At 39.4% G+C, this 27,293-nt stretch overlaps 1 protein-coding gene across 4 annotated transcripts; it reads left to right on the forward strand.

Moving 5' to 3' along the window:
- Positions 1 to 1,511: 1,511 nt before the first annotated feature.
- tut4 (terminal uridylyl transferase 4) lies at positions 1,512 to 27,293 on the forward strand. Of its 4 annotated transcripts, XM_040004083.1 has the most exons (31): positions 1,512 to 1,647; positions 1,759 to 1,904; positions 2,959 to 3,518; positions 3,610 to 3,761; positions 4,883 to 4,999; positions 5,089 to 5,266; positions 5,393 to 5,481; positions 5,569 to 5,620; positions 5,811 to 5,880; positions 9,601 to 9,727; positions 10,140 to 10,259; positions 15,035 to 15,223; positions 15,316 to 15,490; positions 15,569 to 16,101; positions 16,812 to 16,962; positions 17,380 to 17,466; positions 17,771 to 17,874; positions 17,972 to 18,029; positions 18,132 to 18,235; positions 18,347 to 18,436; positions 19,049 to 19,162; positions 19,288 to 19,365; positions 19,613 to 19,790; positions 19,879 to 19,926; positions 21,508 to 21,590; positions 21,699 to 21,814; positions 22,926 to 23,080; positions 24,381 to 24,478; positions 25,144 to 25,708; positions 26,511 to 26,681; positions 26,769 to 27,293. In XM_040004083.1, exons 3-31 carry the CDS (start codon positions 3,035 to 3,037, stop codon positions 26,855 to 26,857), a joined length of 4,575 nt encoding a protein of 1,524 aa, XP_039860017.1. In that variant the 5' UTR covers positions 1,512 to 1,647; positions 1,759 to 1,904; positions 2,959 to 3,034; the 3' UTR covers positions 26,858 to 27,293. The 4 variants fall into 4 exon arrangements, with proteins under 4 accessions (XP_039860017.1, XP_039860021.1, XP_039860018.1 ...); XM_040004087.1 differs by lacking the exon at positions 26,769 to 27,293 and having other exon boundaries at positions 25,144 to 25,281; positions 26,511 to 26,660; XM_040004084.1 differs by having other exon boundaries at positions 1,513 to 1,904.

Below are 27,293 nucleotides of genomic sequence, written 5' to 3' on the forward strand. Positions count from 1 at the left end.
TATATCAGGTGTGCATAATTATTAGGTAACTTCCTTTCCTTTGGCAAAATGGGTCAAAAGAAGGACTTGACAGGCTCAGAAAAGTCAAAAATAGTGAGATATCTTGCAGAGGGATGCAGCAGTCTCAAAATTGCAAAGCTTCTGAAGCGTGATCATCGAACAATCAAGCGTTTCATTCAAAATAGTCAACAGGGTCGCAAGAAGCATGTGGAAAAACCAAGGCGCAAAATAACTGCCCATGAACTGAGAAAAGTCAAGCGTGCAGCTGCCAAGATGCCACTTGCCACCAGTTTGGCCATATTTCAGAGCTGCAACATCACTGGAGTGCCCAAAAGCACAAGGTGTGCAATACTCAGAGACATGGCCAAGGTAAGAAAGGCTGAAAGACGACCACCACTGAACAAGACACACAAGCTGAAATGTCAAGACTGGGCCAAGAAATATCTCAAGACTGATTTTTCTAAGGTTTTATGGACTGATGAAATGAGAGTGAGTCTTGATGGGCCAGATGGATGGGCCCGTGGCTGGATTGGTAAAGGGCAGAGAGCTCCAGTCCGACTCAGACGCCAGCAAGGTGGAGGTGAAGTACTGGTTTGGGCTGATATCATCAAAGATGAGCTTGTGGGGCCTTTTCGGGTTGAGGATGGAGTCAAGCTCAACTCCCAGTCCTACTGCCAGTTTCTGGAAGACACCTTCTTCAAGCAGTGGTACAGGAAGAAGTCTGCATCCTTCAAGAAAAACATGATTTTCATGCAGGACAATGCTCCATCACACGCGTCCAAGTACTCCACAGCGTGGCTGGCAAGAAAGGGTATAAAAGAAGAAAAACTAATGACATGGCCACCTTGTTCACCTGATCTGAACCCCATTGAGAACCTGTGGTCCATCATCAAATGTGAGATTTACAAGGAGGGAAAACAGTACACCTCTCTGAACAGTGTCTGGGAGGCTGTGGTTGCTGCTGCACGCAATGTTGATGGTGAACAGATCAAAACACTGACAGAATCCATGGATGGCAGGCTTTTGAGTTTGTTAAGTTTGTTTTTGTTTTGTTTTTGAATGTCAGAAATGTATATTTGTGAATGTGGAGATGTTGGTTTCACTGGTAAAAATAAATAATTGAAATGGGTATATATTTGTTTTTTGTTAAGTTGCCTAATAATTATGCACAGTAATAGTCACCTGCACACACAGATATCCCCCTAAAATAGCTAAAACTAAAAACTACTTCCAAAAACATTCAGCTTTGATATTAATGAGTTTTTTGGGTACATTGAGAACATGGTTGTTGTTCAATAATAAAATTATTCCTCAAAAATACAACTTGCCTAATAATTCTGCACTCCGTGTATATATATATATATATATATATATATATATATATATATATATATATATATATATATATATATATATATATGTGTGTGTTGTATACAAAGCAAGGAGCTTCCTAGTAGTACATGAACGCGGCACGAAACACGCCCCTCTTCATCATCACTGGTACTCCCACAATGCAGCGGGGTAATGTATTAACATGGCGTCAATGCTTGCTGTTTTGACCAGGGCCGTGGGATTTGAAAACATTATGTAGACCAGAACCATGGAGATAGCTAAACAATAATTTCGAATCAACTTAAGAGTTCGAAAGTAAGTCAGTGCGTGCTCTGTTGTGTTGCAATGGTTTAAGCGTCTCCTTTGTGCTTTTTATGACTTGCTGCTGTGTAGTAAGTGAGTACCAGTATTATTTATTTCCCGTAGCTAGCTCAGGCGGACGACCGGGCATCGCAGCTAACCTCAGTAACATTACGGAGAGGGCTAACAACGTACTCTGCAGAGCAAAGCAACCCCAGGAAGTAAGCGTGAAGCATTCCCATAACGTAAGACGGTACATTTAAGCTTTAATGGTAAGCTTTTTAAGTTAATTCTATTTTAACGCATATTTTTTTCTCTGCGTGATGGCATCCTCCTCCCTTATTTGTTGCTCGGAAGTTTAGCTAACTGTGTGTGTTAGCTTTCGGTGTTGTGTTCAAGTTTTGTTTTTCTCTAAACTGAAACACACGGAAGCCCCAGTGAGTAGTAATGTCTGCAACCCCTAACCTGTGGTTTACTGTAAAACGAAATTAATCTCCAACTGCGATAGTGGAGGTGGATTTCCAGGAACAGACCTGGGGGAAAAGCAATCAGGGTGGTAAACTGTCTATTTGGCATTTGTGTTTGATCTAAAAACGCTAGTTTGATTACGTTGGAACTACGATGCTAAATTTTGTTTGATTAATTTTGGCATTTTATAGACAAATTGGTCTGTTGCTTTATGACGAATGAAAATGATCATTAGCAGCAGTGTGGATCTCTGTGCTAAACGATTTTTGTTTTAACTGAGAATATTACAAACGAGCTTTATAAATTGTACTGTATGTGCACATCTGTCATAGTTTTTGTTTAGTGTGCTCACAAGATATTTTAGTTTGATTTCATAAAAACTTGTTGATGTGCTCACTTGGTAACTTGGCTCTGGGATTTTCTGTGTTCAGCGTGGACAATGCATAATAAAAATGATCTGTTTGAACTCTAAAGACAAAGTTAAAGTTGCTCTGTAACGCCCCCCCGCTCATCTTTATTACTTTTAAACAATGATAAATCCTTTAAACAAAAGAGTAAAAGGTAAAGATCTGACCCAAAATTAACTCAACACTTCCTTATTTATTTATAACTTGGTTATTCACCTTTTTAATGAGTCAAAGTCAACTCTTTTAAAAAATAAAGGGAAAAAATCTGTTATTAAAAAAAAAAGTTTTAAATAAACAATAAACTAACAATTATGAACTAAAGATTTTTCTCTAAGTTACTCATTCAAAGTTTACATATGCATTCGGCTAGTCAGCTTCACCTGAATTGTTAAAACAATGCACAACACATTATTTCACTGTAGATACAATTTATTTTTTCTTCTTTTCCTAGACTTTGGGTGGCCTGCCTCCCTGGCCGTCTTCAGTGTGGTGTTGACTCCACCAGGAAGAGCAGAAGAAAAAAAGGGATGGATGAGTCCTTAAGTCCAGTAAAGCCAGTCAAACAGTCTCAGCTCAGAGGAGCTAAAGCTTTATCCACTGAGAAATCAAATAAAGAGACTCTTGTGCAGAGAGAGGGTCATAAGTCTGCAAGCCGCAGCAAAGAAAACAGCACGACTGCCAAGGATGAACATAATATAGGCAGCCAGGTTAGTCGTGGGCAAGGCAAGACTTCTACAGATACTCCCCAGGACAAGAGAAGAGGTCGGCCATCCAGATTGAGTAGGCTGACTGGAAGAACGGGTTCTGGGGAGAGAGGCAAAGGAAAAGGGGCAAGCTTACAGCAGCACCTGGTGCCACAGGCTTCTGAGTCCAGAACATCTCTTTCTGCAGACAGCAGCCCCTCAGCAAACAAAGAGAGCAGCTCTTCTGTAGTGCCTGTTACCCCTGACAAAGGGCTTACGGAGCAGGCTAGGAGCTCTACTAGAGCCCTGGCAAAAGAAAAATCCCAAGGTGGGTTGTAAAGCATTTTTCCTGAAATGAAGAAGTCTTCTTCATCAAATAGAGCTCCAGTAAAGTGCTTTGTGTTTGCTGTTTTTTTTAGTGTTGAAAGCCGCAACACTGATGCATCAGTCTGTGCAAGAGGGCCCAGAGGTGAGGCCCACTGTGGAGGAAGGACCTCTCACAGAGCAACAGCTGGGCCTCCGACAGGCAGAGGAGCGTCTCCGCAGAGACTACATCTACCGACTGCTGAAAGTGAGAAAACCACTCAGTATAACCTTTGTATACCAAATTTTAATAATATGTATGTAATAGGTCCAGAGTTGCTAAATTACTAGACAGTGCAATAATTTTTAATTTGCATTTTTCCACATGTATAAAAATTTTAAAAAGCCACATCTTAATTTGAATGTGTTCATAACTTTATTTTTGAGATACATGTATTTTTATGATACACTTATTTTCATAAACAGCAGCACAAATGAAAATATCCAAATGGAATGGCTCTTCTGTAAGTAATAAAGGGTTAACTAAAGCTTGAGGACATTTTGGCAGTAAGGTCTTGCCTTTACATTGGAATAAATCAGCTTACAATTTAGCTATAAAGCAGATTGCTACTGTACTATAATAATTATCTAATTGTCTAGTTAAATTAAACATGGGAAAAAAATAGTAGCACACAGGCAGATCATGTGTTAAATCTCATTTTCATTTTTGGTGCTAACCTAAATGTGATCGTTCTAATTAAACATTGATGCACTGATCATTAATGGCTAATCATTTCTGTCTCATATAAATGGGGAAAAAAGACTAAAAGGCTCATTCTAATAGAAAAGTCTGAGTAAACTCAAGATTGAGCTCAGTTTAAACTGGACGCATTATCGTATTTTTCTACCATTTGGACCATGGTGAAGCCCCTCAGTTCATCTAATTGGCTGTTCCTCTTTAAAAAACAAACCAAACCCAAACTGTTCACTGTCTCTAAGATCATACTTAGCAAAGACGGCCTGAAACAGATTCTAGAGTAGTCGGAAGGTTTTGGCTGATGGGAATTTCCTGTACATAAACTGAGCTTATTTTTATGAAGCCCTGATAATGTTTGATATGAACATTCAGTTTTTAAACAGGATGTGTAACAGAGGATCTGTTCTTCCTAATTTTCGCTATTTCATTCTTCTGTTACTTTGAGTCATTTTCAGAATGTGTGTTTTTGGTTTTTTTGTACTGGGCACTTTTTTTTTTTTTTTTTTTTTTTAAATCTCCACCCAGCATGGCAAGATGAGATCCACTGTTTAATTATAAGCTGGAGGATCCAAATAACAAATCCCCCACATGTAGAGAACATAAATTGATTGCCTATGTCTTTGTTTTTACAGCAGTCCCCTGAGTACCCAAACTACCAGTACATATGCAAGCTGTGCTCTGTGCACATTGAGAACATTCAAGGAGCACACAAACACATCAAGGAAAAGAGACACAAAAAAAACATAATGGTAAGTACTTGTGATATGCTGGTGTTTATCTGAGTGGACTAATAGGAAGATTTTAAAATAGTTTACACATTCTGCTTGTGACATGTTAGGAGAAACAAGAGGAAAACGAGCTGCGTGCCCTGCCACCTCCTTCTGCTGCTCAGCTGTGGGCTGTCAATGCCGCTGTCCTAGAAACTGCCAGGCAGCAAGGGATATCAGATGAAGACTTTGAGATTCGAAAGACAGTGGTCAGCAGGATGGAGATCATTATACAGAAACACCTCACAGGTTGTATGATGTGATCGCATCCAGTCAATTCCTTGATTTTATCTTTATTGACAGTTGGCAGTCTTTCTGTGAGAGTTATTCTGCGTAGACTATAGATCTGCCTGACGTTGATTCTTTGGTTTCCAGCTTGTTCGCTCCGTCTCTATGGTTCGTGTCTTACCCGTTTTGCCTTCAAGACAAGTGATATCAACATTGATGTCACCTACCCTCCCTCAGTAAGTCTGCTGCTAATAGTTTGCAATCCATTTACTCTTAACACAAAAGCACAATGACAGCAGTGACCTTTTCTTATGTCTGTTCAGATGACACAACCTGAAGTCTTAATTCAGGTGCTGGAAATCCTCAAAAACAGTCGTAAGTTTTCTCAGTTGCATTTTATATTAAGTTGATGTGCTTGTTATTAGGCTGTATATAACTCCAGATTAGCTGAATGCTGTTTCGGGTTCCCCCCCCCCCCCCCCATCTGCATTTTTTGTTTTCAATTTGGCTGAAACCCATCATTTAAAAAAACAAAACAAACAGTAATTGATTGTTTTCTCCCTAGCCGAGTTTTCTGAGGTGGAGTCAGACTTCCATGCCAAAGTACCTATCGTGTTCTGTCGGGATGTTAGCAGGTGAGCATTAGCAGGATCTCTTTTTGTCCCTCCATGTTGTATGTCTATGACACAGCATTATCTTCAGTGACAGAGAATAAGTTAAATGTAAGGCTAGGTAGTAGAGTATAGGGCTGCTCGATTATGGCAAAAATGATGATCACGATTATTTTCACTGAAATTGAGATCTCGATTATTTGACAATATTTATTTAACCCTTTAAGACCTACTATAGAACCAAGTCTGCCAGAGCTTATATTATTTTTTTTTACATGTTGTAGTGCCATTTGTGGGAACATTTCAAGTTGCTATACATCGATACAACTGTTATAGCCCATATTTTAATAATATGTATGCATTAAGTCCATAGTAACTACATTAATTGCAAAAAAAGTGCAATAAACTACAAAAAAATTGAAAATCGTTTTTGTTTTGTTACATATATTTCTACTTGGAGAAATTTAAGAGGTTTATCCCTCAAAAGTTTAAATACAAAAAAGTTGCAAAAAATAGTTTACAACAACAGGAAATTTATTTTGAGTGTCTTCATAGTTTTATTTTGGAGATACAGCAATTTTTATATACTGCAGCAAATTTGCAAAGAAAACAGCAGGTGCATCAAAATAAACTATTTCCAGCAGTGCAATTCGAGTTCTAAGCATCCCAGCAACTATTCAGAAAAGTCAAACATGACTTATAAAAACACTAGTATAGGCTTTTAAGGCCTACAAGTAAAAACCTAAATTTTCCGCGAAAATGACGTCACTTCCGGTTTTGGGCAGGAAATGGCGGACATGCGAACTGTTTCAATGTGCGAAGTGTTAAGAACAGCTGATCGGATCGGCAAAGCCTGTTTGTGGAATATTATGTTTTTGTTCCTGCAAGCGCTTTTTATGCAATTTTTATAAACACAGGCTTAAATACAGTCCCGATCAAAAGTTTAAGACTACCTCAAAAATGGCAAATCATATTTTGCATGGTTGGATCTTAACAAGGTTCCAAGTAGAGCTCCAACATGCAACAAGAAGAAATGGGAGAGAGATAAAAAAACAATTTTTAGAGCATGCAATTTATTGAAAACGCTTAAACTAAAAAAGGCCGTTTTACACCTGATCAAAAGTTTAGGACCACATGCCTTTAAATGGCCAAATCTGTGCAAAAATATGGAGTCATTGTCATTTTCTGTCAGGTAGTCACTGATGGCAAAGACAAAAAAAAAAGTTCCACTTTTCTAATGTGGTCGGGTTGTTGAACTGCATAAGCAGGGTCTTTCACAGCACGCCATCGCTGCTGAGGTGGGGCTCAATAAAACAGTCATTTGGAATTTCTTAAATCAGCGGTCCCCAACCTTTTTTGCGCCACGGACCGGTTTATGCCCGACAATGTTTTCATGGACCGGCCTTTAAGGTGTCGCGAATAAATACAACAAAATAAAACTAGTACCGGTACCGAAAACAAGAAAATTTATTCATAACACACGTGAAAAGACCAAGGAAAACCGAGTAAACGATAACAAAATAACGCTGAAAACAGATTAAAAACCCTGAAAACTATACATTTCACACCTGAGCCTCAACTCTCGTGGCCCGGTACCAAACGACTCACGGTACCCCCCCGGTACCACCCCCCCCCAAAAAAAAAAAAAAAAAAATTCACCAGCAGTGAGCCTGATGATCCTGTTGGCTGTCCTTGAAGAAACTGGACGATCCTCGATCAGCGTTACTGGTGCTGACTGTGGTCCCATAACTATCAGACGGCATCTGAGACTGAAGGGCTTCAAAAACAAAAAATGTCTTCAGAGGCCTCATCTCCTTAAACGCCACAGAACTGGCCATTTGGACTTTCCAAGAGAGCACCAAACATAGAATGTTTAAAAGGTGGAAGAAAGTTTAAGTGTTTGATGAGGAAAAAAAAAAAATTAACCTTCATGGTCTGATGGATCCCACTTGCAATGTTTTCTACGCACCACAGTGGAGGGGGGGGCATAATGGAATGGGATGCCTTTTCCTTCAGTGGAGCAATTGAGGGTTCTGGAGGTGCAGGAACGTCAAACGGCTGTTGGCTATGTCCAGATGTTTCAGAGAGCATCTTTCGTGACTGAGGGCCCTCCTCTGTGTGGTTACGACTGGGTTTTTCAACAGGACAATGCTACAGTACACAATGCCCGCAGGACAAGGGACTTCTTCCAGGAGAATCACAGGTTTTTTGGAGGTGTGGTCCTAAACTCGAACAGCTGTAAAACATCCTGTTTGAGTTCAAGCATTGTTTTAATCTCCTAAGACCCGAAGTCTTTCATGGCTTGCATTTTTAATTTTTCTTTGATATTTGGGCTGATTGTTTTTACATTCATCCGGTCCCAAAGAATTACGAGATTTATTATTATTATTTTTTTTTTTACCTAATTTTATGTTTCTAAGAAAAATGAGAGCCACATTCGTTTTAAATTTTGATAGAACAGTGGCAGTATAATGTCCTCGTAAGTGGATATCAGGCCCTTGTAGAAAAAAAATTAAGTATTTTGGTCTAGACAACCCAAAATGTGATGTCCACATATGTGGATGCCAGGTCCTAGGAGGCTTAAAAAACAAATGTTTTGCTCACTCCCATTTCTTCTTGTTGAATGTTAAGGGTCTACTTGGAACCTTGTTAAGATCCAACCATACAGTAAATGACTTTTTTTTGCTTGCTATTTTTCAAGTGGTCTTAAACTTTGGGTCAGCACTGTATATACATCCAGCCCAGTAACATTTAGACAAATGTCGCTTTAACAAGTTGCACCTTGACCAGATGGTTTTGGTAGCCATCAACAAGCATCTGAGATAATTTTGACTCTCTATTTGGCTGTTCTCCTTGGCAGAATTGGTACCTGGCTTTTAAGCACAGCTGTAGGTAAATAAAAGCAATCCCAAATCATAAGCAATGCTTCACCGTGCCTGTGGTGCACTTTTGATAGAAGTTTTTCCATTCCTCCCACCCACACTTACCTTTCAGAATTGTGGTCAGAAAGTTCAGGGGGTTTTTTTGTTTTTTTTTATCAGATTGGAACACATTTTCTCTCATGCCTTTTGGAGAGTTGATGCATTTCTTTGTAAGCTGTAACCAGTTTTTTGTTTGCTTTTATCCACTTTGATGTATATGATATATCTAATGCTTTGTAAGTGGTTTTTAAAAAACAAAAAACTGACTAATACCTTTCGACCGCTAGACTTTGATGCTTTTTAGGCTCTTAGCAAACCATGACTTCTGCCGTAGCAGAAAACAGTGAAGATCAGGACAGCAGCTGAACTCTATTTGGGGTTAATCAGAGTCTCTTAATTGATGGCAGGCATGTTCCCAGGAAGTCTGTTGTAACACCTTTTGATTTATCACAGTATTAGTTTAAGGATGTGGACACTTATGCAACTAGCTTAATTTTTTGAATATATTTTTTCCTAACAACTTTGTTTTTCAGTTGAATTGTAAAGGCTTCTAGGTCACATTAAAAATGGGGAAAAGTGTATACACTGTTTATGTCCACTGTATAAATTACAAAAATAAATATGAAAATTCTAAAGTAAGTTGTGAATTATCAAATTATCCTATATAAAGCCTGTGTGTGGGGAAATCACTGAGGCCTGCTGTCTGGTATTGTTTTTTGTTTTTTAATGTGACCTCTTTCAGATCATGAGCCAGTGAGACATTATGACAGTCAGAATTTGGTCCAGCTAATTGTCATCTTCCCCCACCTCTGTTTCTTCACAGCGGTCTGATGTGTAAAGTGAGTGCAGGAAATGATGTTGCTTGTCTTACGACCAATCATCTGGCAGCCCTGTCTAAACTGGAGCCCAGACTGATTTCATTGGTGTTGGCCTTCCGCTACTGGGCAAGGGTAAGCCTGTTTCGGACACTCAGAATGCATACACCTAATACATGTGTCATTTGTTTAGTTCTCAGCATGTTGCAAAAGTATCTTTGTGTCATGATACTTGATAATTAATGTGTTTATGAAATGACACAAAGGATATAGTGGATGTTTTGGATATGAAAACTGATGGACCAGAAATAATGATGATGTAATGGAAGTGGTGTTTTTTTTTTTTTTTTTTTTTTTTTTTTTTATCTCTTGTTAAAAGAGTTATTTTCCACCTCATTTGTGTACAAATATAAAACTTATATGCCCAAATGGCAAACACAGATGATCTGTTGGTCTGTATGATGTATTGTTTGGACCAAATTTTGCTTTGATGTTTCGCTGAAAGCAAAAATAGATTTTTTTTTCTTTTATGTATTTATCCACACAGTTGTGTCACATTGACTGTCAGGCTGAAGGTGGCATCCCTTCATACTCCTTTGCCCTCATGGTGATCTTCTTCCTGCAGCAGAGAAAAGACCCTATCCTCCCTGTCTACCTGGGCCCCTGGGTAAGTTACTGAGAAAGGGCCACTCTGTATCTGTGCTCCTTGGCAAATAACCAACCTTAAACAAAATTATTTTTAAATCCCTTTCTTTATATTTTAGAACCTGGAATAGGGTTGGGAGATATAGTCTCAAAATTGTATCTGAGATTTCTGAGAGTATTTCCATAAAGTTTGCGACAATGAGATTTTTGAGAGTATAGGGGGAAAAAAATACAGAACAATGATTGGAGCATAAAGCTTCTGAGCAGCAGCAGTTATGAGTACAAGTGAATGAAGGGCATTTACCACCTTCATCCTCAGTGAGTTACTGTCGTTAGTGACACTTTACCTATTTCAAAGTGTGAAATGTATTGACGCAGCAGCATCAGCATTATAGTGCAGTAGTAGTGATGCAATATTATACCAAGTGACACAGCATACCTCAAATATAAACACAAAGGTAACCACCGTGGCGTTTTTCAATTCAGTTCAATTCAATTTTATTTATATAGCACCAAATCACAACAACAGTTGCCTCAAGGCGCTTTACATTGTAAGGTAGACCAAACAATAATACATACAGAGAAAAACCCAACAATCAAATGACCCCCTATGAGCAAACACTTTGGCGACAGTGGGAAGGAAAAATTCCCTGTTAACAGGAAGAAACCTCCGGCTGAACCAGGCGCAGGGAGGGGCGGCCATCTGCTGCGACCGGTTGGGGTGAGAGAAGGAAGACAGGATAGAAGACATGCTGTGGAAGAGAGACAAAGATTAATAACAAGTACGATTCAATGCAGAGAGGTCTATTGACACATAGTGAGTGAAAAAGGTGACTGAAAAGGAGAAACTCAATGCATCATGGGAATCTCTCAGCAGCCTATGCCTGTTGCAGCAGAACTAAGGGAGGATTCAGGGTCACCTTATCCAGCCCAAACTATATGCTTTAGCAAAAAGGAAAGTTTTAAGCCTAATCTTAAAAGTAGAGATAGTGTCTGTCTCCCGAATCCAAACTGGAAGCTGGTTCCACAGAAGAGGGGCCTGAAAACTGAAGGCTCTCCCTCCAGCCTAGAAGTAATAGATTTTCAGTGGAAATCTTAAGTAAACATATAACTGCTTAACCTTTTAGTTTAAGAATAACTAAAGTAACTTAACTGTGTAATGCTTCAGAAGCCTGTACAGTAGTGTAATATATTAAAACTAGTGGTGCAACGGATCACGGTTGATCCGTAATCCGAACCGATCCCACTCCACGGTTCGGCACGCACGTGATCCGAAGATTCGAAAAAGAAGGAAAAAAGGTATGTGTATGGTGCGCGTGGTCAGTCTGTCAAGCAATATTTATGGTCAGCGCTAGTGGTCCAAGTGGAGGAGCAGAGGAGCTTGCGGTATTTAAGCAGCCCTTTGCTGCCCAATCCGACCGGGCTAAAGCTATTACAAAAGCTACTGGGGTGTTTAGCTGCAGACGGGAGGCCGTATTCCCTTGTGCAAAACAAGGGGTTTAAACTATGATGAACGTGCTTGAGCCACGCTATGATATCCCGTTGCGCGTCCACTTCAGTGACAGGATCGTACCCAGGCATGTATGAGCAGGAAAAGTTTAACGTTATGGCTGAACTGTCCCAGGCATCTTTTGGTGCCCAACTACAAACGGGTGGACCTCCAGGTCAACGGAAAGCTACGTGACCGCTCATTATATCACAGCGGAGTGGTAGATATAAAGCCCTGTACTGCCCTATATTGCACCTTAATTTGTTTTTATATAATTGCGTGGAATAAGTCTTGAGTTGAATGTTTTTAATACGCAAAAAATACTTAAAAAGTTAATAAGTAAATGTTAATATTTTGTCTTTTTTTCTTTTTTGCTGATCTGAAAATTGATCCGATCCGTGACTTAAAACCGTGATCCGAACCGAACCGTGAGATTTTTGATCCGTTGCACCACTAATTAAAACTGAAAAATGTTCAGTCTTGGGTTCAGTTTTTTAACCCGCTGTGGTAAGCGGTAAACCCACCATGTAACCACATCAACAATTTCCATCCACTGTTTGCACTCTGCAAGTGCAACTTGCAAGTAAGGTTACACATTAGAGAACACAAATGCATAGTGTTACTAGAGCAACAACAAATTTTGACATCATATGACACTTTCACATCATGTCAAAGGTTTTACCAGTGGTAGCAGGGCCCAGACAGTGTAATGTTGACAGTGTCTGAGCATCTAATGGACAAAATGACCCACGTTTTCTGTCTGTGTGTCTTCAGGATAGTTTGGTTAAAAAAAAAACAATCCCACATGGCTTGAGTCTCTATTTGGAAACTAGTTGTAAATACAAGACGTTGATGGAAAATTGTATCATTCTTGTCACGAATGGACACATTGATGCAAAAGTACAACACTAAAAATATCCTGTGTTGTTGCTTAGATTATCTCATCAGACTTTTTGAGCACTATGCTGTATGCTCTGTGTAATAACAAAAACTCTTCTGATGCTATAAATCATTAGTTTTCTTTAAAGATGCCTACCTATATTATACCTATGCATTTATCAGAAGGTAATGATAAACTCACTGTTTATGAAATGTTTAGCAGATCTTTTTTCCTGTTAGTTTTTAAAAAGATAAATAAAACAAATAAAATAGGTTTTATGAGACTTGTTGCAGTTTTACCACATGGTTACAAATGTGGATGACACAGGGTGAAGAACAGAAATGATTTCATTACAAACTTGATCTAATGTTGCTCACTGAGATTCATTGCTTTTAAATAGTGTAAGGTCTAAAAACATCCCCTGCAGAACAGGATATGAGAAGGTGTCAATTCTAGTGGCAGTAGCTTCTCTATGTGAGTGACGGAGCTACTTGTTGTGCTGGTTAAACAAGTAATGCCACACTAATGATGCACACCTGCTTTAATGACATTGAGTAACATACAGAGATTTTATAGCTTTTTCACACTTAAGTTGTAATCTGTCAAATTTTAATTTGATCCGGCATCCAATCACCTGAATCACCCGAGAAGCTTCTTCAGTTCTAAAAGTAAAGAAGCTTCTCGAATGAGAGGTGAAACCTCTTCAAGGAAACTTGAAGTCCAGACATTTTACTTTTCAAGTTCCTTAGACAGGAAGAAGAGTAGTTCTTATATACCCGTCAAACCAAACTGTTTGTGGATCGTTTTGTGTAAACGGAAAAACATTTCTTGGAAAGGATGTTGGTTATGAATATTTTAAAAGTATTTTTGATGCTTTAAGCACATCATCTCTATAGCTCATGTTTCCAAAACTGGGCAGCTAACAATCTAGAGTGAGAAGTGGCATGGCAGGCTAGAAAAATATACATTTACATATACATTTAATCTGCAGTTAGGTGATCTTTTAAGGCTGCAAAGCTGCCATATTTCTGCTTTGCAGCCTTAAAAGATCTTAAAAGAAAGTGTTTTTTGGGGATTTAAACATACAGTACTGTGCAAAGCATAGCATATTTTGCTACAGGACACTTTCTTAGCTCGGGCTGGGGTCACTTTCACGCCACAAACAAACCACTCGAGTTCATTTGGAACCGTAGTGAGATCACCCCCTCCAAAGTGTCTCTGTGCGGTTGCTTTGGTCGACACCCAAGTGTGATTACTGTGTTTACACCTAAGCAAATACACCACACCAAGGGGAAAATGAACAGGGTTTGATTTAGGCTATGTCCACACTAATGCGTTTTCGTTTGGCCTCCTGTCCACACTGAGACGGAGTTTTCCTCAAGGAAAAAAGCAGCGTTTTGAAAACGCTCTCGAAAACACATACATTTCAAAACGGAGCTGTCCCGCCGCAGTGTGGAGACTCGAAAACACAGACTTTCTAAAACGATGACACATTTTAGTCATGTGATGCAGTCATGTGACCAATTAAACAAAGATAGCGGAGGGCATTATACAGCAGTTGTTTTCATTGCTCTCAATTTTGACAGTCCTAAAAATGATTAATATCAGTTTGTACATGCTCCAGATAGCTTTTCTTCAAATTCTTTAATTCTCACTTGCTTTCGCGCATGCGCAGTATTGGAATATAAGCGTTTTGGGCCGTTTCAATGTGGACGCACAACTCTGTGAAAACAATGGAAAACGCTAGTGTGGACGCGAAGCGTTTTCAGGCGAAAACGCCGTTTTCAAATCTATCTGGTGTGGACGTAGGCTTAAACTGACCAAACCGGTGTGAAAACATTCTAAGAGAAGCTTGCTTTGTTTTGCTACCTGTTATGATCCCACAGCACCTCAATAATGTTGGGATCTGGCTCTGTGGGGACATTCCATGACTGGCAGTGTTCCATTATGTGTTTTTCTATCTGTATGGATTGACTGCATTGGTTTTTGGTGTCATTATCATGCTGAAAATGAAATTGTTGCCAAACTTTTCCAGATGGTACTGAAATCTGACAGTATTTTTAGTGTTCATAATTCCATTAGTTTTGACAAAATTCAAACACCACTAGCTGGAATGCAGCCACAAGTCATGACGGGGCCTCCGCTGTGTTTTACTGTAGACACTCCCGTGTTGACAATGATTTGAATCATAAATTTAAAAATCTGATTCATCACTCCATAAGACCACTGATTTTCAGTCAGGCTTCTGCCTTTTGACCTTCTTTGCAATGTATCAAAAGTACGACAGTAGTAAATATTAGTAAAAATATAGCTGTGATATCAGATTCTACAGGCTAAAATGGCTATTAAAAACAAGCTAGTGATCTCTTTGCTAACTGTTTTACTTTGCTTCTACTCTGTTATGTTTGGCTTTGCTTTTCTCCTGCAGATTGAAGGCTTTGATGTCAAACATGTGGATGAATATCATTTGACTGGAATTACAATGGACATGTATGTCCAGTGGGAGCATAGACCTCCGACCTCTACCGAAGGACGGGGAGAGAACAGAAACGAGGCCAGAGGAGAAGGCAGGGCCAAACCTCAACACCGCAATGATGCCCCTAACTCAGAGGGCTTGGTAAGATTTGTTTTACCTAACTCAGTGACAGTGTTGATACTCTCGCTTTTGCCCCTGGGTTTTGCACTAACCATAGCTGCTTTCACCTAAAGATCCGCCTAACCTTCAACGTGGGTAAAGATGTTGCGCTGGGACAGTTATGGTTGGAGCTTTTACGTTTCTACACACTGGAATTTGCACTTGAAGAATATATCATCAGCATCCGCTTAAAGGACCTCCTCTCTAGGGAAGTGAAGAACTGGCCTCGTCGCAGGCTTGCTATCGAAGGTAAGAGATAGTTCTATTGCAAAACTCACTTTCCAAGCATAGAGAAATGGAGAAATTCATTCATTCTTATGTTCCTAGATCCGTTTGCCTTGAAGAGGAACGTTGCTCGAAGCTTGAACAGCCAGATGGTCTTTGAGTACATCCAAGAGCGTTTCAGAACAGCTTACAAATACTTTGCTTGCCCTCAGAAAAAGGGCACCGGAGGACACCAAACAAAGAAGAAAGCAAGGGCACAGGGTGTAAAATTGGAAGAAGCTGGGAAGAAAGAGCCTTCATCTACGAACAAGGATGAGAATAACATCAAAGCAGAAAAAAGCCAGAGTGTTCAAAGAGGGCACCAGGGATCAAAGGAGGACGAAGAGCCTGACAGTGATGATGAAGATGGTTCAGATCCATCCAAAGAAAGAAATGAGAGCACTTTAGACACCCGCCTCATGGACATGCTTCTCAGTGAGGGAAACACACTTTCCTCCTCCCCCAATGGCCTGCTGGACAGTGACAGGGAAGAAGAAGAGGAAGAGGAGGATAACGGAGTTTCAGAGGATGACGGGCCTGTTGCACCAGATGATCTGCACTATGTGTTTGACAAGATGATTTTCACTTGTGGAAAGGTAAATAGTAATTAATGTCATCCATCCATTGGATAAATATTTGTAAATGCCTTAGCAAGGCACAACATTTTGTATGTAATGTAGTTTGAGATAAGGCTTCTGACCTGTTTATAATAGAGATCCATTAAACTTGTTGCTGTAGTATAGAAGAAGCATCATCTTAGCTGCTCATGCTACATAACTGTGTGGTTTGCGTGTTCTCCCTGTAGCTTTGTGGGTTATTTTCCACTTACTCTGGCTTCCTCAAACACATGCATGCTAAGTTAATTAGTGATTGTGAATGAGAGTGTGAGCGGTTGTCTGTCTCAGTGTTAGCCTTGTGGTAGACTTGTCCCCCCCTCTTTCCCTTTGACAGCTGGGAAAGCTTCAGAATAGGATAAGAAAGTGAATGAATGGATGGGTGGATGGATGAGTTGGTGGGTCAGTAGTTTTAAATTGGTTTATTTATTTGAAAATCATGTGAATGTAATAACTTGAGAACAAGGCAATGTAGGATTTTGAAGTTGATAAGGTAGGTGTGTCTACTTAGAGGCTGAGGGGTAGCACTGGCAGTTTCAAGTATTTTTAAGATTGCGACAATATGACTTGCTTCAGTATTTAGACACATTAAAGCAAACATAGGGAAATATTTTCAAGCTTTGCAATATGTGACATTCGGAACTCTTACATAACATTAAAGCTGTTCCCGGACATCGTTAATTTTGTTCCAGCCTCCAACTGTCGTATGCAGCATTTGCAAACGAGATGGTCACCTGAAGGACGAGTGCCCTGAAGACTTTAAGAAAATCGAGCTGAAGCCTCTGCCCCCTATGAATGACCGCTTCAGAGAGATCCTCGATGGCCTCTGCAAACTATGTTACTGTATGTAGCGAACATTGCACTTCTAACTTGTTTCACTTTAGCATTTTCCTGCAAGGAATAATTTTGCTTGTATAGCCATTATCTTTGAGTAAAATAAAAACCCATCTTCTCTTCAGTATATGGTGGGCAGCTGGCAAATACCTTATGATTATATGTGATCAAAATGTAAAGACTCTACAAAGCTTGAGAAAAATATCAAAAATTCCTTTAATACACGAGAAAACAAATAGCATCAAAAGCAGATAATTCTCATATTGTGCAGTCTGAAACCAGTATTTCAGCAGTTGTTAAAAAAGAAAAAACTTCAATAATTAAGGCATCGTTGTTTCTTTCTTTGTGTGTGTGTGTCTGATCTGCTCTCTGTGTGTGTGTGTGTGTGTGTGTGTGTGTGTGTGTGTGTGTGATCTGCTGTGGTAGATGAATTGTCACCTACACATGCTGAACAGCAGAGGAGGGAGCAGATCCTTGCTAGCCTGGAGAGGTTTATAAGGAAGGAATACAATGGTGAGCCTGAAACAATCTACTACAAACAAAAGTCTCAAATATTTCTCTCCATTTCCTTGGTAACTTTGCTGTGTAGTGTTACAGTGTGTTTTGCACAATTTAAGTTAAAAGCTGTCGAGCAGTTGACAAGACACAATATACTGAGGAGTACATTCAATGTGAAGCGACTGTTGAGTTCCATGAACTTAATGAGTATTAGCAGATTTAGTAGAATTGATAGAAATGAGTTTAGAGAGTACAACATCACTGTGAGAACACTTTAAAACTTTTTGGTTTTCTTTTTAAAACGTCCATGTTTCCACAGAAAAAGCCCAGCTTTGCTTGTTTGGATCTTCCAAAAATGGCTTTGGATTCCGTGACAGTGACCTTGACATCTGCATGACTCTGGAGGGCCACGAAACTGCAGAGGTTAGCAGACAAAACATCCAGATGCACTCACCTGAATAAACACATGATCATTATTTCATATGATCAGTGTTTAATTTTTTTGGATCTGTCTGAACAGAAGCTGAACTGCAAAGAAATCATTGAAGGCCTTGCAAAAGTGCTCAAGAAGCATACAGGTCAGTTAAAGTGTTCCTATTATTTCCCCCTGAATAATTTGGTAGGAGACTCCTGTCTGTGTGGAAAAACTGACTTTAATCTCATAATTTCCATCATCTCAGGTTTGAGGAACATCTTACCTATCACCACAGCTAAAGTGCCTATAGTGAAGTTTGAACACAAACAGAGTGGTTTGGAGGGGGATATCAGCCTTTATAACACACTGGTGAGTGGAAGATGCCCTCATTATGACTGTTGTCATGTAATGTTATAAGAGATGTTTTATATTGTCAAATATGTTGCATTATAAATGAATTTGGAGGATTCTTCTTTCTAGGCTCAACACAACACCAGGATGCTAGCTACATATGCGGCTCTGGATCCACGTGTGCAGTTTCTGGGATACACAATGAAGGTCTTTGCAAAGGTATGTGAAAATTGACAATCTGGGTTTGTAACCAGAGTACTCAGGCTGAGTATTCAGTAATCTACGATCCTTCTTGGGTGTTTTCAAAGAAGCACAAATTCAGTATTTGCAAGTGATCTCCCACCCCATACCAGTGGGAGTAACAGAACCAACACAGCAAGTAAATGAAAGCTGTATAAAGACTCAACAGCATTGAGACCAGTGCATAAACAAAACCAAAAATAAGGAATATTAAAGTGCAGTTATATAAAAGATGGTATGTATACAATGATGCTCAGTATACAAATAAACGTATATCCACCTGCATGTTTTCAAACATACATGAGCTTATTCTTCTGATGTCTGCACTTGAATTTGGGGACGGGTTTTACAACAAATGTTAGCAGGGTTTTCTTCCCAAAAAAAATGGAAATCTCACTGAAAGCATAACACATGTATGTTAGTGTGTTTTTATTTACCTTTATTTAACGTTGAAATCAAATCTCTTTTACAAGGAAGAAAATGCAACAGAAAATATAAGATCTATAACATGATTTAGTGTGCCCTCTTACAAAAAGCCTTCACCACGAGTGTCGTCTCTTCCTGTAACTAACCCACTTTTTGTCCTCACAGCGCTGTGACATCGGTGACGCTTCCAGAGGGAGCCTCTCTTCTTATGCTTACATCCTGATGGTGCTTTACTTTCTGCAGCAGAGGCAGCCACCTGTCATTCCTGTCCTGCAGGAGGTATTTACCACTGATTAACTCAGTCAAGTGCTGTGCCTGAAACTTAAAGAGGCTTTTTTAAAAATTATTTTTGCGTTGAATTTCATGAAGTAAATAGCTCTAAATGATGCGTGATGTCTTTTTAGATCTTTGATGGGAATACTGTTCCTCAGCGGTTGGTAGATGGCTGGAACGCTTTCTTTTTTGATGATCTTGAGGATCTGGTGAGTTGGAAAAACAAGAGTTTTGCAGCTTAGCAACTACGTTAAAATGTCTTATGGCAATTATTTAGGAAAATTATTTAAAAGCATTACCTAAGTTAACTTTAGTCTCAGCGTTCCCTGGGGTGTAAAAACCACGTATATCGAATAATCAGTCAAATCTAATTAAACAACACACACACACACACAAAAGCGGCAAGTACAGTTTGTCTTGTAATCACTCTGGAATTAGTTTCCTCTGTTCTCACAGCGTCGTCATCACTTAGAGAATCAGCAGAACACAGAGTCTGTGGGAGAGCTGTGGCTGGGACTTCTACGCTTTTACACTGAAGAGTTTGACTTCAAAGAGCACGTGATCAGCATTCGCCAAAGGAAACGCCTCACCACGTTTGAAAAACAGTGGACCAGCAAATGCATCGCTATTGAAGGTGCTAACATGGCTCTGCATCTCTGTAAACTTGATTTGCTTCCAGACTCACAGTTGTTTTCATCCCACTGATATGCTCTTCTTCTTAGATCCCTTTGATTTGAATCATAACCTCGGTGCTGGAGTTTCTCGTAAAAGTAAGTGCCTGCCATACCCGATACAAGAAATATCTTATTGATGCATTCTGTAGAGTTTGAAAACTTGTCTTTGGTTATGATAAAGTTTCCTGAAACCTCTGTCAAGTTATGGCGTAATTTTGGTGGTTGAACAATCTTAGACAATTCTTGGGTTTTATTTCCTTTTTTCGTGTCAGTTTAGCCTCCTACTGTGTTCAAGCAACTTTGAAATAATTGAGTAGCCAGTCTTACCTTGTGCTATAAAGGCTCACCCTCTACATCATTCTCATCCTCTTATTATCTTTTATGTGGATCTTAGCAGCATTTTTTTCATTTAGTCTCCCCTTCTGCAGTTGTTACCTGTAAAAGCAGGCAACAGTCAGCAACAGTCTTTGGACACCAATGCTCTAATATGTACACCGTGTACACGTTGCTTGCAGCTTTTCATTTCCATTGTAGATTAGCCCAGAGGATGAGGCTGGTTGAATATTTGTACACCTGCACCACACTTGTTGAACTTGTTGTACAATGACCTGTTGAAGTCATTGTACTTTGATGCTTGAAAATGAACAGAAGAAGGACAAATTGTGATGGTTTAGAGACTAGATCAAAACAGCAGGTCCTGTCAGGTTATGATAGTAATGTAAATACACACAAAATCACAGTGTAGCAGCATGTGTGGTTGCAGGACGATCTGATGTCTTCGTGTTGGTGTTTTTCCCTCATCATCATAAATAATGTTTTTCCAGGTTCAACATTGCAAGTGACCAATCACCTTCTCGTGACGTCATCCGCGACCTCGAAAAAAACGCCTTCAAAAAAAATCTACTTCACTTGCGAGAAGAGAAACCGCCTCTGTAAGGACAATATGTATAATGCTTACCGTTTATTAAACAAAAGTATCCTGAAATTCAAAGAATTCAAGTTCCTGGATCGGCGGACCGAAGCGGTTTCTCTTCTCGCAAGTGAAGTAGATGTTTTTTTAAGGCGGTATTTTTCAAAGGCACAAAAGGGGGATGTCACAACAATGTGATTGGTCACTTGCAATGTTGAACCTGGAACAACATTTATTATGATGATGTGGGAACAACACCGACACGTGGATATCAGTGGATATCCACGATATCCACGTGGAGATCACGTGGTTGCACATCAGCAGATCAGGCAGAATGCTATTCTGATTCCCGTCCATTGTTGAAAACAAATTTAATGGGCACCAAAACCATAGACTATATGTGAAACATAAGTTTTGTCATTGTGATGTCAGCCATTGCTTTCTGGTCCTGAAGTCTCAACATTAGTGCTTATATAAAGTTGTTACTTGTGAATCCACTGTGCGTTTAGTGAAAATGAGCCGTAGCAAATGGTGCCACCTACAGTGTCAGGACACTTGTCAAAGTGGCCACACTCCATCCAAACGAATATTAAAAATAAACAAATAAACCACCGTACAGTTGTTATGAAGGGGAAATATGTAGACAAATGTCAGGATTCTATGTAAATCGATTCAGAACTGCTCTGGGCCTGGGTACGTCTGCAGAAGCTTGCTTTGAAACTGTGAAAATGCCCTGTTACTTATGCTGCCTCTCATTCCTCCACCAGTGACAAACTTCATCATGAAGGCATTTATAAATGGGAGAAAGCTGTTTGGAACTCCCTTTTATCCCGTCCCGGGCACTGAAGTGGTAGGTCATTCATGTAACACAGTTGAATGTTCAGACTTTGACTGCTGTCTGCTGTGTATCCCAGCCTAATGGTGTTTTGTGTTTTGAATGTCTTCTGTTCTGTTGCAGGAATACTTTTTTGACTCTAAGGTGCTGACAGATGGTGAATTGGCTCCTAATGACCGGTGCTGCAGGATCTGCGGAAAGATTGGACACTACATGAAGGACTGTCCAAAGAGACGCAGGTGGTCCCCTCTTAAGTCACAGAGATTTATCTCTCAGTTGGCTAGATTTCCGAGAAAAAAATAAATATGCTCAAATACGAAGAACTTCTCTCAGTTGTTTTCTCTCACATCTTAAAAAATACAACTAAAGCTGTGGAGGGAACTGTCCAAAAGAATGTGATCCAAAAGAATGTGATCTTGACAGCCACCCATCCACTGAGACCATTTCTCATGAGATTTCCATGAGTAATAGAATAATCAAGAGAATGGCCAGTTGTATCTCTCAGGAAAATTGCAGTTTGTTTTGTTTTTTTTTTAACAAAAGAGTGGTAAGCAACTTCTTTTGTTCTCTACTTGTCCAGTTTCCTCAGGTTTTTTCTAATGGGTACATTGCACACCCAAGCATATGCCAAGTTTTTGGCTAACAGCATGCTGGGATTCACCTTGTTGGTGCAAACATTGTATTTGTGGTTGTCAAACTGTGTTAACTTTGGTATATTTTTGTAGGTTAAAGTAAACAAATGGGAACTAATGCTGTGTTTTGGGACAGGCCAGTATTACCAAAGTACCCAAAGGTACAATTTAAAATTGGTTCTTGTCTGTCATCTGTTATGTGTAGACATCACACTGGTTCATCCGTTGCTTTAAGCTTCTTTTTAACTGTTGACCGAGAAAGGGGCTTAACATACTAAAAAACATTTCTCTGAAAATGGTCAGGTACAAGGACAGGACCAAAGATGAGTCTCAAAGCAGCCATTGTCCTAAAACCTTTGAAAGACCTTCAGGAAGCGTGGAGACCATTGTTCAGGATACCTTACAAGAAAGGCAGGCTCACTGACAACAAAATGTAAAGAAGAGAGCGGTGGCTCAAGGCTTTTGCACAGCACTGTACAGTACAGAATATAATATCATAACTTTGAATAGAAAAATGTTAGGCCCCAATCAACCAGCCATGGATGTTAAAGTACGAAGTCAGTGCACTGGACGTAAATTATTTTCAACTATCAAACTTCAGATATATATTTTCAGTCAAAGTTGTTTTTATTTGACTTGTACTAAATCTGGCATGTTTTCCATACCTTCTTGTGGTGACATGATTTATTTATTTTATTTTTTTGAAATTTTTTGTCAGAATAAAAAAGAAGGAAAATGAGAAAGATGAGGACATCAAAGAGGAGGAACGAGAGCCAAAGGATCGGCGTTGCTTCCAGTGTGGGGACATGGGGCATGTACGGCGAGACTGCCCTGAATATCGTCACCTCAAACAAAGAGCTGCCGGAGCACCAGGTCAGCACAAAAAAAAGCTTATTTTTTTCCCTTTGAAGTTGTGTATGAAAATGAATATTTGTCAGGATGGTGTTTCCGTTTTGCGTAACTATTTTTAAGTCCCGGTAGAATTGCTACCACATAAGCTAGCGCAATAATTTTTTTTGCATAGGAAACCGGAGGAGTTGTACGTACTTCTTACGCATTCAGCTTGTCCTAAGTCACGGTTTCCTTCCACATATAGCTTTGCAAAAATAGCATAAAAAGCACTTGCAGCAACAAAAGCATAATATTCCAGAAACATGCTTTGCCAATGAGCTGTTCATAGCACTTTCTACGTTGGAAAAGACATCAGCGCGAACTATCGCATGTCTGCCATTGCCTGCCAAAACCGGAAGTGATGTCATATTTTTTGGGAAACATAGTTTTTACCTTCAGGGCCTTTAAAAGCCTATAATGGTGTTTTTAAAAGTCATGTTTGACTTTATTCTTTTCTGTATAGTTTCTGAGATGCTTAGAACTCAAATTGCACTGTTGGAAAAAGTTTAGGTTTTTTTTGTTGTTTTTTTTAAATTTACATAATATTTATTTTCGTTTTTCATGCTGTATATAAAAATTGGTGTATGGCAAAAATAACACTATGAAGACATTCAAAATAAATTTTCTTTGGTTGGAAACTATTTTGTGCAACTTTTTTGTATTTACAGTTTTGAGGTATATACCTCTGAAATTTCTGTAACTAGAAATATGTGTTTAAAAAAAACAAAACAAAAACGATTTTCCATTTTTTTTGTAGTTTATTGCACTTTTTTTTGCAATTTATGCAGTTACTATGGACTTAATGCATACATTTATAAAATTTTGGGATATAACAGTTGTATTGATGTATAGCAACTTGAAATACTCCCCAAAATAGGACTACAGCATGTAAAAATATAACGATAAGCTCAGGCGGACTTGGTTCTATGGTAGGTCTTAAAGGGTTAATATTGAAACAAACATATAAAGAAGGTAAATTATTCCCTCTAAACAAAATGTATAATTTCTAAACGTGCTAATCAGTGTTTGCGTGATTGCTCTGCCCATCAAAAAGTCACCTGCGTGAATATCATTGGTTATTGGAGTGGCAATTGTCAGTTGGGAGATTTTTACATATCGCCCAACCTTATTATGAGTCTCTTTAAAATCTTAAATATCAATGTATGTAAGTGCCCTAACAGTTATTGATTTTGAGTTATAATTATCAGATGTGGGACACATCAGATATTCTCTGCAGTTGGAACTCAAAAGATAGCTTATATGGCTTTTTATTCTTTTACAGCTTCTCACATGGTGCGAACTATAGTGAGCTCTCAGTCCATCCCTATTCCCCAGACAGCTGCAGACTGTCCTGGAAGGACCAGACAGGCCTCAGAATGTGTAAGTACAACAGTTAACCTTCCACACTACGCTTTCAAAATAATCACTGACACTGGCTACCACAGATGTGACAGAAGTTCATAAGTGATGCATATTCAACACTGAGATGTGATTTTCTTTTCTTTTTTTTTTTTTTTTGGTACCAATTCCAGTTCTGAGAACTATAAATGGCAGCATGTAACAACATGTGACCAGCTTTTCTTCAGTGTAGTTTTAGTTTTCATAATGAAGGAAGTTATTAAACTTTGCACTGTCTCTCAAACTACTGTAGGTCATAGGATCTTCTCTCACTTAAACAACTGAAAATTAAGTGCATGCTTCTGGAAAGAGATGCAAATAATTAACAGAAAATAAGTTTACTGGGCATATTCAATTCAGTTTCATTTATACAGCGCTAAATCACAATAACAGTTGAACCAAGGCAGTTTATATTGTAGGTAAAGAACCTACAATAATCCCAATGATTACATTTTGCCATAAAAATCAAAAAGATTGTAGTTAGTATGATTTATGAATGAATTTAAGAAAACATGGTCTAAAGAGACGTCACTTTTATATGTGAATCCAAAAATAACAAACAAATAAAATTAGAACTTATTTGCACATCACTTGTTCAGATTGCTGATTTTTAACTTCTTCCTTTTTTCTTCCTTTCTTCCTAATAGTCTGATAGTCGTCAGACTCCGCCCTACTCACCACAGCCCACTGCTGTCCCCCCAAGTTCCACCCACTCCAGTTCTACTCAGCCCTCCCACACTAAGACCAATTCTGCTGGTCCCCACAAGCAGTCTGCACATCCCCAGGTCCCGCTCTCTCTCCTTAGCTTTCCTACCTCCCACCCAGGCCAGTATCACCCAGGTGCACTCACTGCACTGGGACTTCTTCCCACCCACCAGCACCAGTCACACCAGTCCCAGGGGCAGTCTACTCACCCAGTCCACCTTCCCTCCACCTCCTGGCCTATCCATGGACCAGTCCTCACCTCGTCCTCTCCCACTGCCCCCTCTCCGCCTGGCATGAAATTTGCCCTGCGTTCAGCGTCTGGGAACGGGAGTCCCACAGGTTCAGGTGGAAACCCCAGCACCATGAATCTGAATGACCCCAGCATAATCTTCGCCCAGCCGGCGGGGAGACAGCTGGGCATCAGCGGGCCAGGACGGGAAGGACACTGGCACAACCACTTGGCACAACCTGGGTCACTCATGGGCAATGGCACTGTAGTCAAGTCAGGTATTCACTGGGTGATTTGGGGACACAATCTGTCTGTGTGGGATTCTGTCTCTATCTTTAGCTTTAAATAAAAGCATCAAACCATTTCTTATTTTATTACACCATCACCTGACTCTAGTGCTCAGGTATAGCTGCTTTAGAGTCTGCACTTTCTTTACAGAGAAAATCAAGGAATTTTTCATTCAGAAGTAAATCTGCAGTTTTTGTTCCTGGATGACATTTCGGATTTAGGTTGTGTGTGTCTTAGGAAACTGCAGATCTCAATCACAGCTAGGAGAGGCTAAAGAAAATGGTGCAAATGTAGAGGAAATGTTACCAAACCCTCATGAGTTTGCAGTTGTCAAAAAGATTGTGCATGAGACTGAGGATTGTTTCTTGACCCTGACAATTTAAAAATGTTAGTGAAAAGAACGAGGTACACAGGAGCGACAGTCTACCCGAGCTCTGAGGCTTGTCAGTGTCAGTTTCATACACTTAGCTGTTTTAGTTTGTATTTAGTTGGGTTTTTTTTTTTTTCTATGATATTATAATAGTCATAAGCATTTCACAGGTTTTAATGATTTTATTTGTAAATAAATCAAATTTATGCAAGTAGTCAGCATTTTCAGCGTTGACCCTTCTGCAGTTCCCTGTGGCATGCTGATTTCAGCTTGTTAGTCTAATCCTGATTACTACCTTATGGGTGCTGCACCCACAAAACACCATTTGATTTGCAAAATCTGCACTAGGATTAAAATTCTTACCGGTACCGATTGTCTCTTTTTGACAGTTACAGAAAGATTTTTTTCCCCTTTGTCTACAGAGTCTGGCCACCCGGCTTCATTTGTAGCTGTGAGCCAAGGCTCTCGGTTATGGGAGCACAATAAAACCCCTCAGTACACTCTGTCTCCATCCTGGCCCTACAGAATGCCCCAGAACTTCATCCAGCAGGGCAACGGAGGCTACCAGCATGGTAAACCCTTTGTGGCCCAAGGTTAGATATGATGAACAGCAATGCTTTTTTATTACTTTTGGAAAAGAGACATTTTTTTTCTAAGGGATTTCTTTTCTCTTTGTTTAGGTTCTATGATGCATCCGAATCCCAACTTCCCACTGGTCCCTCATGTCCGGCATCCAGTGAATCTGAATTTCATCCAACAGAAGAAGTAAACTGGCATCTTTTTTAATCAGGCTTATGGTCAGTAAAACAACGCATAAAGCATCATTTGATCACAAGACGATTTTTAAAATGAATTTTATCATTTTTGTACAGTTTTTAAGTTTTACTTTTTGTGTCATTACATTGATTTGTGATACAAATGTCAAATATTTTAATACCCCCGTTTTTGAGGGGGTCCAAAAAAGTGTTTTTATTTTATGTGTAAAGTAAGGAGGACAAATGTAAACCTTTATTTTTATTAGCTTTATTCATACTTTGCTTGCCACAAGATGAAGGCTTTGAATAGATGTTTGTTTTAAAAACAATCTAACATGTCACCCTAAGTATGTAGTGCCAAAAGCATTGATAGCAAGAAAAAAGGGGAAAAGTCTTAAATAATACTGGAAAAAAAAGCTATAAAAAAAATAAACAAAAAAGCAAACCGCT

This window comes from Simochromis diagramma, unplaced genomic scaffold, assembly GCF_900408965.1.
Source record: "Simochromis diagramma unplaced genomic scaffold, fSimDia1.1 OVJJ01000477.1, whole genome shotgun sequence".
Taxonomy (NCBI): Eukaryota; Metazoa; Chordata; class Actinopteri; order Cichliformes; family Cichlidae; genus Simochromis; species Simochromis diagramma.